Here is a 15,881-nt window from a genome sequence, read left to right as displayed (position 1 = left end):
TCTTGTTGTTGTTGTTGTTGTTGTTGTGGCCTTCATTCCAGAGACTGGTTTGATGCAGCTCTCCATGCTACTCTATCCTGTGAAAGCTTCTTCATCTCCCACTACCTACTGCAATCTACATCCTTCTTAATCAGCTTAGTGTATTCATCTCTTGGCCTCCCTCTACGATTTTTACCCTCCACGCTGCCCTCCAATACTAAATTGGTGATCCTTTGATGCCTCAGAACATGTCCTACCAACCGATCCCTTCTTCTAGTCAAGTTGTCCATAAACTCCTCTTCTCCCCAATCCTATTCAATACCTCCTCATTAGTTATGTGATCTACCCATCTAATCTTCAGCATGCTTCTGTAGCACCGCATTTCGAAAGCTTCTATTCTCTTCTTGTCCAAACTATTTATCGTCCATGTTTCATTTCCATACATGGCTACACCCCAAACAATAGTTTCAGAAACGAGTTCCTGACATTTAAATCTATACTCGATGTTAACAAATTTCTCTTCTTCAGAAACGCTTTCCTTGCCTTTGCCAGTCTACATTTTACATCCTCTGTACTTCGACCATCATGAGTTATTTTGCTCCCCAAATAGCAAAACTCCTTTACAACTTTAAGAGTCTCATTTCGTAATCTAATTCCCTCAGCATCACCCGACGTAATTCGACTATATTCCATTATCTTTGTTTTGCTTTTGTTGATGTTCATCTTATATCCTCCTTTCAAGACACTGTCCATTCCGTTCAACTGCTCTTCCAGGTCCTTTGCTGTCTCTGACAGAATTACAATGTCATCGGCGAACCTCAAAGTTTTTATTTCTTCTCCATGGATTTTAATTCCTACTTCGAATTTTTCTTTTGTTTCCTTTACTGCTTGCTCAATATTCAGATCGAATAACGTCGGGGATAGGCTACAACCCTGTCTCACTCCCTTCCCTACCACTGCCTCCCTTTCAAGTCCCTCGACTCTTATAACTGCCATCTGGTTTCTGTACAAATTGTAAATAGCCTGTCGCTCCCTGTATTTTACCCCTGCCACCTTCAGAATGTGAAAGAGTATTCCAGTCAATATTGTCAAAAGCTTTCTCTAAGTCTACAAATGCTAGAAACGTAGGTTTGCCTTTCCTTAATCGATCTTCTAAGGTAAGTCGTAGGGTCAGTTTTGCCTCACGTGTTCCAACGTTTCTACGGAATTCAAACTGATCTTCCCCCAGGTCGGCTTCAATCAGTTTTTCCATTCGTCTGTAAAGAATTCCCGTTAGTATTTTGCAGCTGTGACTTATTAAACTGATAGTTCGATAATTTTCACAACTGTCAACACTTGCTTTCTTTGGGATTGGAATTATTATATTCTTCTTGAAGTCTGGGGTTGTTTCTCCTGTCTCATACATCTTGCTCATCAGATGGTAGAGTTTTGTCAGGACTGGCTCTCCCAAGGCTGTCAGTAGTTCTAATGGAATGTTGTCTACTCCTGGGGCCTTGTTTCGACTTAGGTCTTTCAGTGCTCTGTCAAACTCTTCACGCAGTATCGTATTTCCCATTTCATCTTCATTTACATCCTCTTCCATTTCCATAACATTGTCGTCAAGTACATCGCCCTTGTATAGACCCTTTATATACTCCTTCCACCTTTCCGATTTCCCTTCTTTGCTGGGTTTCCATCTGAGCTCTTGATATTCATACAGATGGGTCTCTTCTCTCCAAAGGTCTCTTTAATTTTCCTGTAGGCAGTATCTATCTTATCCCTAGAGAGACAAGCCTCTACATGCTTACACTTGTCCTCTAGCCATCCCTGCTTGGCATTGGTCTTGTCATCACTTAAATTGAAATAGCACAGGACAGTGGAGGTGAGCTAAACGGCAGCAGATCAATAATTTACTGTCGGATCTTGTGAGCAGCAGTGCGAGTCCTGACACCTTTACTTTAGAGAAACTTTTGAATGGTCCAGCGGGATGTGGAGACTCAATAAAGGATAGCTTCCTCACTTTTCTTGTTTAGTTCTATATTAACCACCGAAATTCAAAAAAATGTATGTCTGCATTACTGATCAATGCAATTAATTCTTTGGACAAAAACTTGTCATATTCATGTAAGTAACGTTTCACCCAAAAGTTACATTCAGTACAGTAAAAGAAAGAGGGGTATGTTAGTTTCCTACATAGAACCAGCTGGAAAATTCTCCTATCGGGATATGCTTCTGAGTAAAAGACTCTTAGAGAAAAGTGGAGAACCAGCTACCTCAGTCCACAATCGGGCTTCAACTCCAAAACATTCGACACACAACATTCTAAAATCTTTTCACCTTGTCTCTCTTTGTAGTGCAACCTTCATACTGAGCATATCACTCTCTCTGTCACTGTCTCTCCCACTGTCTCCTTTTTCTTCCGCAGGCACTTTCTCCAGTCTGTCTTTTCCACTCCCTTCACTCTTCCTTACTACTGCCTCCTTCTCTGCGATATTCGCTGTCTCCCTGTCCCACTCCCATTGTATTTTTCCCGTTCTTTTTCTCTCCAGCTGTTGCTGTCTGTTTCTTTCACGCTTACATTCTGCTCTCTTGGTTTTGGTCGGCGCTTTGACCTCCAGACCTGGGTCATTTAACACGTGGGTGTAGGGAAGGTGGGCAAGATATTTTTTGTTAGAATTCGACAGGCTGGGAGAGTCGAAACCGCACAAAACCTACGCATCCCTCCACCCATCTCTTTTTTTCATTTTCACTGCCTCACTCTGTCTTTTGCTCCTGCTGCTACTGACTTCATCCATCCCTCTTTCTCTTTCACTGCCACTGCTATCTCTCACTGACCACCACTGGCTCCCCTCTCTGTTGCTCCCACTGTTACTACCTTCATTCACCTCTCTTTCTCTTTCACTGACACTTTCTGTCTCCCATCACCACCATCTCCTCCCTCTTACACCGTCATAGGCTCTCTGCTACTCTCTTTCAGAACAAAAAAGCGTGAATATGTCCACGTGCCAAAATTTGGTGTCTGACTATGTGCATGGTGAGAGAGACGGAATGAGGATTAAGACGGCTGGATCCCGTGTTTTATGCCACAGTCTTTTAAGAAGGAATGTATTTCTCATTTTTGTGCTCCAGCAGGAATATTTTCTACATGCTTCCCCACTTTTCTGTCAGAACTGGGTGTGCTGCTTATATAAAACGAGTGCAGTAGTTCAGTAAAGTTTTGACAGTTTGTTGATATATTTTGACACAACAAAGAAGTACCTATGCATATTATATCATTAAGACGAAATTGTCTGCCGCCCAAAGTAAGATCACTTTACGCTATTTTACATAAAAATACGCAACATTTTCAAGTCAAACCTACAGTATCCCAAAGAATGCTGTGCTTGATTTTCAAATGCAAAGAATTTCGTATGACAAAATAATTGTTTGTAGGATGCTTACACCAACTACTGGCACCATCAAATAATTTCCAGGTCAAGACAGCCTGTGTAGGCGTGAAGTGTCCACTAAACAGTGCGCAAAATTTTATTGGTGAAAAAATGCTGACTTAAAAAACATAGTTTCGTGACCTCATAACCTTTACGATGACTCCAGAACCCTTAACATGTGTTCGCTACGTCAGTTAAAACTACATTTATTCATCAGACAAGACCCTACCCGCATATTTTACTTGCGTAATTACGATAACTTGGAATCTCTGGCTCTCGGTAACGGATAATGATATCGAAAAAAAATTTAAGGTCCTCTGAAAACATCGTCTTACGAACATGTTGTATAATTTCGACGAACTGCCGTGAATAAAAATTACAGAAGTAGCCATCCAGACAAATGGTACTTTTCGTACTCAAAAATCATAGATTTTTGGGATTTTTTCAGGAGCCGCCCGTGAACAAATGATCCTTTTATATCGCGTGTAAAGCCCGACTTATATCGTACCAAATGCAAGGGAGCCAACCGATTTGCTCAATTTGCCTGGCCTGGAACAAGTGTGTAATGTTTAAATTCTGACCCTATACGGCGGGAAAGCTGCAGTATGCCTGTTCTTGCGATAGGTATACAAATGGTCACTAGGTCAAGGGCTACCCAAAACACTTGACCATTTATCTCTGTGACCAATAGAAACCGAGATATGACACCTTGAAAGATTTCATTCTTCCTCTCGGATTTTAGGAACATATTGGTGTTCTGTCTTTCATGGACCGACAACCAAGTACTTGAATCAATAATGACTTCAACATCCAAAATTGCCTAAATGTTAAATTCTATTTTCTGCAACGTTAGCGCACGTAAAAGCACAGTCTAATTGATACGTGTTACAAACCGGACACAATAGGAAGGACCAGGCCCCTTTGCTTTTTTCTTTTACCACTCGTTTATTACATCAGAGAAATACACATTTTAAGACAAAATTTAACGACATGAAATATTGCTCCCAGTAAAGGTTAACATAAGCAGTGACAAATTTTAAGGAGGCAATGTAAGGTTTACATCAATTTAGCTCGAACACTTAGCTAGTGATTGAATCACGACACAGACACTTTAACAATTTCGGCAACAATACATAGCGTGAATTTGTGCTCACAGTAACCAACTAATCAACAGCCTTGCCATTGAATAAGTAGTAGGCCATTTGGAACGAATTAGCAACACCCAGCAACTACGGGAGTTAATACCAACTGTCCTTAAATGTCTTGCTCTCCATTACATAAACTTAAAGTAATTAAATGAATAACAAATCAAACACACTACGCTCCACTCAGACTCTTCAGTGGAAGACAAGCCAAAATGAAGATTCCATTAACTGACTAGCACTGAAGTCACACTAAAGCTCATCTCTGTGTTCCCAGACACACACGGGGCAATCTTATACAAGACAAGATTTTGAAGGGAGCACATCAGTAAAACCGGTAGTGGAGCTAACTCGTGGCACTGAAAATTAAGATACTAGACCGGGGCACACTGTGGTATACAATGAGGTTGCCTTAGTGGTATACTGCGCTCCAAAATATTAATTAAAATGGCCAATTCAAAATTAAGTACACATAAACCAGCATTAATTAACGAGGAGTGACACCAGGTCGCTCGAAGGGATGACAACACTTAATTGAAAAGACGAATGCCGGAGGCGGCAGTAACATCAAACACCTTCTCCGAGTTTTAACCGGGAGTCACTTCCCGCTATACAAGTAAACATTTAACGAAGCACAAGGAAGGAACCCCAAAGAGAAAATTCAAATAAAACCCCCAAAAGATTATAAAGGACAGGGAACCCGAACTATTTGAATTTAAAAGAACTAGCGCTCCCCAAAGGCAGTGTAGACACTAAGGCCACACTTAAGAGGCTACCAAAATTGGTTACAAAAAGACTTATACATTTGCTTAACTTCTGCTGGACGTCCGGTATGGCTCGTGTAGGATACACCAGACAGCATCCCAAGCTAGGCGGTCGCAAGGCACGGCGAGCAAAATCAGGAGAGCAGACAGGCAGGCAGCCAACACATATCCTCCATGCTGAACCGGCAGACCGCGTATAACCAACTCCACATATACGTCGTTGCTTCCCACCTCATACCTCGCGGCGTCTCAGCAAGTAGCCCGAGCAAGCGTCAACTGCCACTCGCCCCGCGAATGCGGAAAACAAGTAGGCAAGCAAAGATAAGAAACATCGAAGGATCGATAGTGGACATCCAAGAGACTGGCGCGCCAGTAACGAGCGCCACGGCTCACTAATATTGCCTTCTTTCATATATTCCAAGTTGCTGCAACAGCATTCCTAAATCAGGCCTCCACACTTGCACACACCTGTTCTGATCAACGACCGACACAGAAGCGGTTGCCTGCGCCGACTGCCTCCTTGACAAGAACATGAACTTTGGAATCCAGAGAGTCTCCTTTGCAAATGGATTCTCGAAAAGTGTTGACTGTGGCAAACAAAGCTGCCACTTCTCATAAGTTACCACTCTGTCAACTGCACTCGCTGATTTCGTGTCTCTGGTAATGACTGAGGACATTTTGTGCTTTTTTTGTTGCAGGGGCTCGGTGGTGCAGGACTACGCGACCTTCTGGGTCGACATCGTCTCCAGGGTAGCGTGAGCAACGGTCGAGTCCCGCCACGTCATCGCCTACGTCAGAGCTGCCGTCCCGCCAATCACAAGCCAAAGCCGCCCGCCGCCTGTCCAATCACAGTCGACTACGTTTCTACCACTGTCTCACTGCAGAGCCTAACACACACGCACACACACACACACACACACACTTTATGGAAGTTACTATGGAGCGACAATTGCCGTCTGTAGCTTATTGATAGTGAGCGTAAATACTTGACTGCATCAGTGCAAAATACAGCCAATGCGTAACCAGAAATCTCTTCAACTAATTGCTCCCTTTTGGAAGAACAGGCGCAGAAATATGTCAGTGCTGTCTAAGCCCATAGATTTTACAGCCACAGATTCTCTTGAATGTTTCTCTAAACCTGAATACATCATTTCTTAAACCCAACAAGGATATCGGAAATTGCGAGGTGTGTGAGAAAAGTAACGAAACTGATTTTTTATCTAACAACGCTTTCATTCTTTTCAAACAACAGGGTCCTTTAACACATCCTTCACATTGTTTTGAATGTTCTCCAGAGACCCAAAATGACGTCCTTGTAAGACTTTTTCAATTTCGGGAAGATAGGAGACAAGGTACTGGCAGAAGTAAAATCTATGAGGTCGGGGCTTCAGGCGTACTTAGATAGCTCAGACGGTAAAGCACCTGCCTGCGAAAGGCAAAGGTCCCGAGTTCGTGTCTCGGTCTGGCACACAGTTTCAATCTGCCAATAAGTTAATTTTCATATCAGCACATACTCCGCTGAACAATGAAAAACTCATTTTGAAAAGAAAAAAAGTCATAAGAACTCAGATCAGGGAAATAGGGTGGCTGTGGAATAACAGGAATAATTCCGTGATGGAAGTGACCGTGTGACATCGGGTGTTGTCGTGATGAAGCATCCCTTGTTTGCAGTCTTCAGTCTAACCCAATTCACCCTTTACCTGAGGTTTTCAAGGACATCTTTATAAAACCGTTGGTTGACATTTTGTCCTGGAGGAATAAGTTCTTTATACAAGATGCCACTACTGTCAAAAAGCAAGTCTGCATGATTTTGATCTTTGGCTTGCTCATTCAAGTTTTTGTCGGTCGATGAGATGTCTCAGAGTCCCACTCCTCACATTGCCGCTTTGTCTCACAATTGCACTCAAAAGTCCAGGGTTCATCAACTGTGCTCACACGACCGAACAATTCGTGGTCGTTCTCAGTCCTCTCAAGAAGATCAAGACCTCATTTCTCTGATTGTCCTCGTGTTCAGTTGTGAAGTTTTTCAGCACCATTTTCGCACAAAACTTTCGCATGTGCATAACGTCAGTCAAAATTTGATGTGTGGTACAGTGTTTAACAGGTCACCCATAATCCTGATTGTTAAATGTCGGTCTGATCTCACAGCAGCACGCAAACGCTCGACGTTTTCGTCCATTTCTGACGCTGAAGGTCTCCTCGAGCGAGCTTCATCCTCAACGTTTCCTCGGGCCCTCCAAAAATGATATGTGCCGGCGAAAAACTTGTGCTGTTGACAGCAAACGTTCCCCACATGCCTATTTTAACTTTTCAATTGTCACTCTCTCGGATTCCCCAGTTTTAAGGCAAGACTGATTGCATAACGTTGCTCTCAATTCCGCTGTTCCATTCCCGTAACACGCAACAAAAACCCAACTTCACTGGTGTTGCTCTCAAAAATCACATGATGGCTGCACGGAGCTGAAACTCGAACTGAGCGTCCAGTTCCTGGATATCGGCACCACTGCTTGAAACCACGTCTGACTCTCTAAGCCAAAGTCGTCCAAAATACTTTATTGCTTCCGGTCTACAAAAGAACTGCCATTTTCAAAAACGTGTGAACTGTTTGCATATTCTTTTAGCTTTTCCTTCCGATGAAAACACTGACAGCCATCTTTACTGGCACCAACCTATGACGTTTAAATACGAAGCCTTTAATTACGCAAAGTATCATGTTTCTTCGCTGGTCCGATTTTTCAAAATATGTTGGACAACTTCACCACATTTATCGTGAAGAATACACCAAATGCGTTATATTACTTACGTTTTGTGCTTGTAACCAAGCACAACCAAATAAAATCGTTTTCCGAATTAGTGAAGTAATTCAGTAAACATGTAATAGAAAAATATCGCCGGATCCGGAATAGTAACAAAATGTGCGAAATGAGAACTGCATTACAATAAAAGTCATTTTAATACTAAGAAATCAAAACTAAGGAAATATTATGTCTCACATTACAGAAACGCTATGCATAAAATCTTCTGTAGCAAAAGGATTTATTTCACTACAGAAACCAAGCCACGTTAAGACAATGCCACGTTACTGTTCAGAAAGATTCGTCACGTAAACGAAGTACAGCAAGGTTATCGCAATTTAAAAAAAAATATAGGCATTGTGACTACTGGTTGTTTACTACATATTTTAATTTCTTCTGCAGACAAAAAAATGTTCAAATGTGTGTGAAATCTTATGGTACTTAACTGCTAAGGTCATCAGTCCCTAAGCTTACACACTACTCAACCTAAATTATCCTAATGACAAACACACACACTCATGCTCGAGGGAGGACTCGAACCTCCGCCGGGGCAAGCCGCACAGTTCATGACTGCAACGCCCTAGACCGCTCGGCTAATCGCGCGCTGCTTCTGCAGACAAAGTACCTCATTACGCTACGTACAGTTCATGAATTTCTTCAGCTGTTTGTCTCCCATTCTTCTGATAAAGGCATTCCTGTTTGATCAATTTAGGATCTCAGTTCAGAAACGCATATATATCGACTGTCCGTTCACTTCATCTGTATAAATAGTTCATTTTCCTGGAATATCAGTCTCCAATATTTTTCATGTTCTCTTTATTATTGCAGGGAGATACTGCATTCAGTTTGATGTTTTTACTTTCTTATCAATGATGTCACTAGTTCCGCTTGTTTTAGTTTTTGTTCAGGACACCTTAAGTCTACTTCTATAGTGTTAGGCAATGCTTTCAACTAATCATCGTTTTTTTTTTTTTGTCGCAGGCTCATTGTGTTCGTCCAGATTTATCCTGTACATAGTTCAAAAGAGATAGTATACGACTACGTCTATCACCTTGTCTGACCCTAGCTTATGGCGTAAACGAGTTCTGAAATTTCATTCACAGACATCATAATTGGTTTTGCACGCATTTACTCCACTGGAGCACTTCTCATGTTACTGATTCAAAGTCAACAAATTATTGGCCTCTAAAAGGCGGTCACCAGCCCAAAAAACTGGCGCATTGACTGTTGAATTGCAAAAACTAAAATTTTTGTAACTAAAAATATAAATATATCTAAACTTAGGCAATACAGTAATTCATATGATGTGAAAGGGGAGAACTACCTACTTGCTTACTACAAGTCTCTCACTACTAGACTCAAAGGTTTGGAAGGCGGTGGCTATCGGCACCATAAGTATTAACCAGCCACAGAGAGGCTAGTGTTCTGTGTTTTAGAATGTACATTTAATTTGCATGTAACCCTTTAACATAAGTATGTAATATGTTATGTGAACAACTGTTTTTGTATCGTGTTCTTATTTAACTTGTGTAGTGTTTTTGAGTGATCCTCACAATAAAAAGGAATGGCTGTTTACAAATATTAACTGTTGTGTTTTGAATTGTTTGTTTAGAGTTTACATCAAGATTTAGGATCTAGGAACTGCGTACAAAATAGTCTACTATGGATGTCTGAACAGATGATTCCTCACATCTACCATAATTTTTGTTGATGTACTGAATAATATACCAATTGTACTCAATAGTAACACTTCCACGCACCTAACATCCAATACACTGGGAATCTTCATTTTTAATAGCATCCAGGCGTCAATTTAATCAACATTTCTATGTTTTTAAAACATTTAATCCCAAAATCACTTGTCTTTATTCTGATGTGGACTCACAAGACTGAAATCATGAACTCTCTGTAGCTCGTCGTCTAGTGGCTAGCATTGCTACCTCTGGGTCACGGGTTCCTGGGTTCGATTCCCGGCCGGGTTGGGGATTTTCTCTACCCGGGAACTGGGTGTTTGTGTTGTCCTCATCATTCCATAATCATTCATGAAAGTGGCTAGACTGGACTGTGTACAGATTGGGAATGTGTACAGGTGCTGATGACCGCGCAATTGAGCATCCAAAATGTGTGTGAAATCTTATGGGACTTAACTGCTAAGGTCATCAGTCCCTAAGCTTACACACTACTCAACCTAAACTATCCTAAGGACAAACACACACACCCATGCCCGAGGGAGGACTCGAACCTACGCCGGGACCAGCCGCACAGTCCATGACTGCAGTGCCCAGACCGCTCGGCTAATCCCGCGCGGCAGTTGAGCATCCTACAAACCAAATATCATCATCATCATCTGAAATCATGAATTGTAGTCTACACTACAGGAACACAGAGACAAAAGTTCTCTAACAAAGAACCTGAGTCATACACCTTATTGTTAGCATCACTGCTGAAAGACAATTCTAGTGGCGTGTCTATGTGCCTTGCATTTGTGGTTCAGCTGAGAACCTTCTTAGAACAGATTATAAAGGTAAATTACACTAATGAAATCTATTAATTTAATTAAATGAATTTTATTTTTCAGTATTTTTATTACACTGAAATATTTGTCTAGAGGTCACATCCAATAAGGAAAATCACATTTAATTTATTCTAAATTTTAATATACATCATAGTGTGTAACCTTATGAACAATTTAAGCTTTAACACACCCTCATAACATAAGTCAGTACCAGTTAAATACCATTTCAGCAAATGGATTTCAGCGCATGGACAGCTATTGATAACATGTAGAAAAATACTTAATAAATGATAGAGAGATAATATGTGAGGCTAGTTTTGGTATTTAACAAAACAATTACCTCTTGTTATTTGATGATAAAGAAAAAAGTCGAAACTATCTGTAAATTTTATTACTTTCTGGTTATTATACACATGATTACCCATTTATGCATAATCAAAAAGCCACCAATTAGTACTCATTTTTTTCATTGACGATGTCCAATTTTTGTTCTAGCTGCATCTGAGAATGTTTTACCTTAGACAAATTGGAATTAGATTTGAGTTAACTCATAGTATACCGCTTTCGAGTTAATAACGAATGATTGCACAGAAAATGATGGGTATCTAGATTGCTTGCTCGAAATAGTGCTATTAATAGTGAAACATGTGAATGTATTTACATTATCCCAGGCAACAAGCAATGTGTTGTCTGATACAGTTTTGATAAGAAACTGCAATGGGAGTATATTTGTGCTGCTGGGACAAATTTTTACATGGTTTTCCTTTTATTTAACGGGATCTATTTGGCAGTCATAGCAGTTTAGAACTGAAAGCTACAGAAACGTTAGCCAGCCGAAAAAGGTATTACAACATTTCAGTTCCATATCGACAGGAACTGTTCTCATTATACACAATGTTGTCGCTTATGGATAACCAGAGCCTATCTTATTTGACTCTTGCTATGGAGAGCACCTCACCTTATTATCAGGTGGGATTGAGGGAGGACATAGAAACAAATCGGAAGCGGGCTGCTAGATTTGTTACTAGTAGGTTTGATCATCACGGGAGTGTTACGGAAATGCTTCAGGAACTCGGGTGGGAGTCTCTGGAGGAAAGGAGGCGTTCTTTTCGTGAATCGCTACTGAGGAAATTTAGAGAACCAGCATTTGAGGCTGACTGCAGTACAATTTTACTGCCGCCAACTTATATTTCGCGAGAAGACCACAAAGATAAGATAAGAGAGATTAGGGCTCGTACAGAGGCATATAGGCAGTCATTTTTCCCTCGTTCTGTTTGGGAGTGGAACAGGGAGAGAAGATGCTAGTTGTGGTACGAGGTACTCTCGGCCACGCACCGTATGGTGGATTGCGTAGTATGTATGTAGACGTAGATGTATAAGAATGTTGCATTTTAGGGGCTGCTGAATATTTTGGTGAATCGCTATAGAGCAATTACATGTCCTTTGATTTATTACCTCCGATTATCTTCGTGTCTCCCCTAAACTGAAAACGCAGAGAGTGGACAAAGAAATTGAAACAGCAAAAACACAACACACTACCGTACCTAATACAGTGTAGCAAAACCTCGGGCTTTCAAAACATCTTCCAGTCGTCTCGCATTACACCCTGTGCATCTTTCAAGGCAATCGTGTACCATTATTCCTGAAAACACATGGCGACTTAAGGTAATTATGAAGGCGATGGACAGTGATCACACACTCTTCTCTCCAAAACAGACCACAAAGGTTCAGTAACATTGAGATCTGGTGACTAGTGGCCACGGGTGATGCAATAATTCGTCGTCGTGCTCATGACACAAGTCCTGGACGATGCGACGCGTGCGAACGGTAGCCTAGTCGTCTTTGAACATAGCATCACCACTGGGGAACAAACATTGCAGCATGGCATGGACCTGATCAGCCAAACTGGTCACATAATCCTTGGCAGTAATGCGTTCTTGCAGATTAGCCGTGGGGTCCAAGGAACACCACGATATGGCTACAGAAATCATCACCGAACCCCCGCCGTGTTTCACTCTTGAGACGTAAACTCGGCCAGAAACCTCCAAACAAATGAGTTTCTTCCATTGCTCCATAGTTCATGTTTCTACATCTACATCTACATCCATACTCCGCAAGCGGAGGGTACTTTGAGTACCTCTATCGGTTCTCCCTTCTATTCCAGCCTCGTATTGTTCGTGGAAAGAAAGATTGTCGGTATGCCTCTGTGTGGTCTCTAACCTCTCAGATTTTATCCTCATGGTCTCTTCGTGAGATATATATAGGAGGGAGCAATTTACTGCTTCACTCCTCGGTGAAGGTATGTTCTCGAAACTTCAACAAAAGCCCGTACCGAGCTACTGAGCGTCTCTCCTGCAGAGTCTTCCACTGGAGTTTATCTGTCATCTCCGTAACGCTTTCGCGATTGCTAAATGATCCTGTAACGAAGCGCGCTGCTCACCGTTGGATCTTCTCTATCTCTTCTATCAACCCTATCTGGTACGGATCCCACACCGGTGAGCAGTATTCGAGCAGTGGGCGAACAAGTGTACTCTAACCTACTTCCTTTGTTTTCGGATTGCATTTCCTTAGGATTCTTCCAATGAATCTCAGTCTGGCATCTGCTTTACCGACGATCAACTTTATATGATCATTCCATTTCAAATCACTCCTAATGCGTACTCCCAGATAATTTATGGAACTAACTGCTTCCAGTTGCCGACCTGCTATATTGTAGCTAAATGATAAAGGATCTTTCTTTTGTGTATTCGCAGCACATTACACTTGTCTACATTGACATTCAATTGTCATTCCATGCACCATGCGTCAATTCACTGCAGATCCTCCTGCATTTCAGTACAATTTTCCATTGTTACAACCTCACGATATACCACAGCATCATCCGAAAAAAGCTTCAGTGAACTTCGGATGTTATCCACAAGGTCATTTATATATATTGTGAATAGCAACTCCTCTGCGGCACACCTGAAATCACTGTTACTTCGGAAGACTTCCCTCCATTGAGAATGACATGCTGCGTTCTGTTATCTAGGAACTCTTCAATCCAATCACACAACTGGTCTGATAGTCCATATGCTCTTACTTTGTTCATTAAACGACTGGGGGGAACTGTATCGAACGCCTTGCGGATGTCAAGAAACACGGCATCTACCTGGGAACCCGTGTCTATGGCCCTCTGAGTCTCGTGCACGAATAGCGCTAGATGGATTTCACGCGATCGTCTTTTTCGAAATCCATGCTGATCCCTACAAAGTAGATTTCTAGTCTCCAGAAATGTCATTATACTCGAACATAATACGTGTTCCAAAATTCTACAACTGATCGACGTTAGAGATATAGGTCTATAGTTCTGCACATCTGTTCCACGTCCCTTCTTGAAAACGGGGATGACCTGTGCCCTTTTCCAATCCTTTGGAGCGCTACGCTCTTCTAGACACCGACGGCACACCGCTGCACGAAGGGTATATTACGTTTTTACTGAAGAATTAGAAATGTAAAAATAATCTGCAAGATGGGTGCCTTGACTCTTAACGCTAGATCAAAAACGCACAATGGACTGATCGGAACAACGTTTGGCCCGATTCAGGAGAAATGAACAAGATTTTTTGCGCCGGTTTGTGACCACAAATGAAATTTGGGTACACTACTATACTGCAGAGACAAAAAAACAGTCGAAGGAGTGGAAACATGCTGATTCTAAGCCACCAAAGAAAGCAAAGACAATTCCTTCGCGGGAAAGGTGATGGTATCAGTGTTCTGGGATGTGAAGGGGTTCAAAAATGGTTCAAATGGCTCTGAGCACTATGGGACTTAACATCTGAGGTCATCAGTCCCCTAGAACTTAGAACTACTTAAACTAACCTAAGGACACCACACACATCCATTACCGAGGCAGGATTCGAACCTGCGACCGTAGCGGTCGCACGGTTCCGGACTGAAGCGCCTAGAACCGCTTGGCCACCACGGCCGGCGATGTGAAGGGGTTCCCGTTTGTAGATTATCTCCACACTAGGCAAGCAATTACTGAAGAATACTATGCTGACCTCCTGAACAAATTGCAACAAAAGATACGCAAAAAAAGGCCAGGTTTAGCCAGGAAGAAAGTCGTCTTCCATCAAGATCAGTTGTAGAATTTTGGAACACATATTACGTTCGAGTATAATGACTTTTCTGGAGACTAGAAATCTACTCTGTAGGAATTAGCATGGGTTTCGAAAAAGATGATCGTGTGAAACCCAGCTTGCGCTATTCGTCCACAAGACTCAGAGGACCATAGACACGGGTTCCCAGGTAGATGCCGTGTTTCTTTACTTCCGTAAGGCGTTCGATACAGTTCCACACAGTCGCTTAACGAACAGAGTAAGAGCATATGGAATATCAGACCAACTGTGTGATTGGATTGAAGAGTTCCTAGATAACAGAACGCAGCATGTCATTCTCAATGGAGAGAAGTCTTCCGAAGTAAGAATGATTTCAGGTGGGCCGCAGGGCAGTGTAGTAGCACCGTTGCTATTCGCAATATACATAAATGTCCTTGTGGATGACATCGGAAGTTCACTGAGGCTTTTTCGGATGATGCTGTGGTATATTGAGAGGTTGCAACAATGGAAAATTGTACTGAAATGCAGGAGGATCTGCAACGAATTGACGTATGGTGCAGGGAATGGCAATTGAATCTCAATGTAGACAAGTGTAATGTGCTGCGAATACATAGAAAGAAAGATCCCTTATCATTTAGCTACAATATATCAGGTCAGCAACTGGAAGCAGTTAATTCCGTAAATTATCTGGGAGTGGGCATTAGGAGTGATTTAAAATGGGATGACCGTATAAAATTAATAGTCGGTAAAGCAGATGCCAGACCGAGATTCATTGGAAGAATCCTAAGGAAATGCAGTCCGAAACCAAAGGAAGTAGGTTACAGTACACTTGTTCGCCCACTGCTTGAATACTGCTCTGCAGTGTGGGATCCGTACCAGATAGGGTTGATAGAAGAGGTAGAGAAGATCCAACGGAGAGCAGCGCGCTTCGTTACAGGATCATTTAGTAATCGCGAAAGCGTTACGGAGATGACAGATAAACTCCAGTGGAAGACTCTGCAGGAGAGACGCTCAGAAGCTCGGTACGGGATTTTTTTGAAGTTTCGAGAACATACCTTCACCGAGGACTCAAGCAGTATATTGCTCCCTTGTACGTATATCTCGCGAAGAGACCATGAGGATAAAATCAGAGAGATTAGAGCCCACACAGAGGCATACCGACAATCCTTCTTTCCACGA

At 41.9% G+C, this 15,881-nt stretch overlaps 1 protein-coding gene across 1 annotated transcript in view; it reads left to right on the top strand.

Moving 5' to 3' along the window:
• LOC126428279 (putative defense protein 3) overlaps nt 1–9,672 on the top strand; it is a 147,032-nt gene extending 137,360 nt beyond the window's left edge. Inside the window, exon 4 of the mRNA XM_050090191.1 lies at nt 5,991–9,672. Within this exon, the coding sequence (XP_049946148.1) occupies nt 5,991–6,051 (61 nt within the window). The 3' untranslated portion in view covers nt 6,052–9,672. The remainder of the gene's footprint in view (nt 1–5,990) is intronic.
• The last annotated feature ends 6,209 nt before the right edge of the window (nt 9,673–15,881 follow it).

The sequence above is a fragment of the Schistocerca serialis genome, chromosome 12 (genome assembly GCF_023864345.2).
Source record: "Schistocerca serialis cubense isolate TAMUIC-IGC-003099 chromosome 12, iqSchSeri2.2, whole genome shotgun sequence".
NCBI lineage: Eukaryota > Metazoa > Arthropoda > Insecta > Orthoptera > Acrididae > Schistocerca > Schistocerca serialis.
Note: the sequence above shows the minus strand (reverse complement) of the source record. Positions and strands in the feature narration are given on the sequence as shown.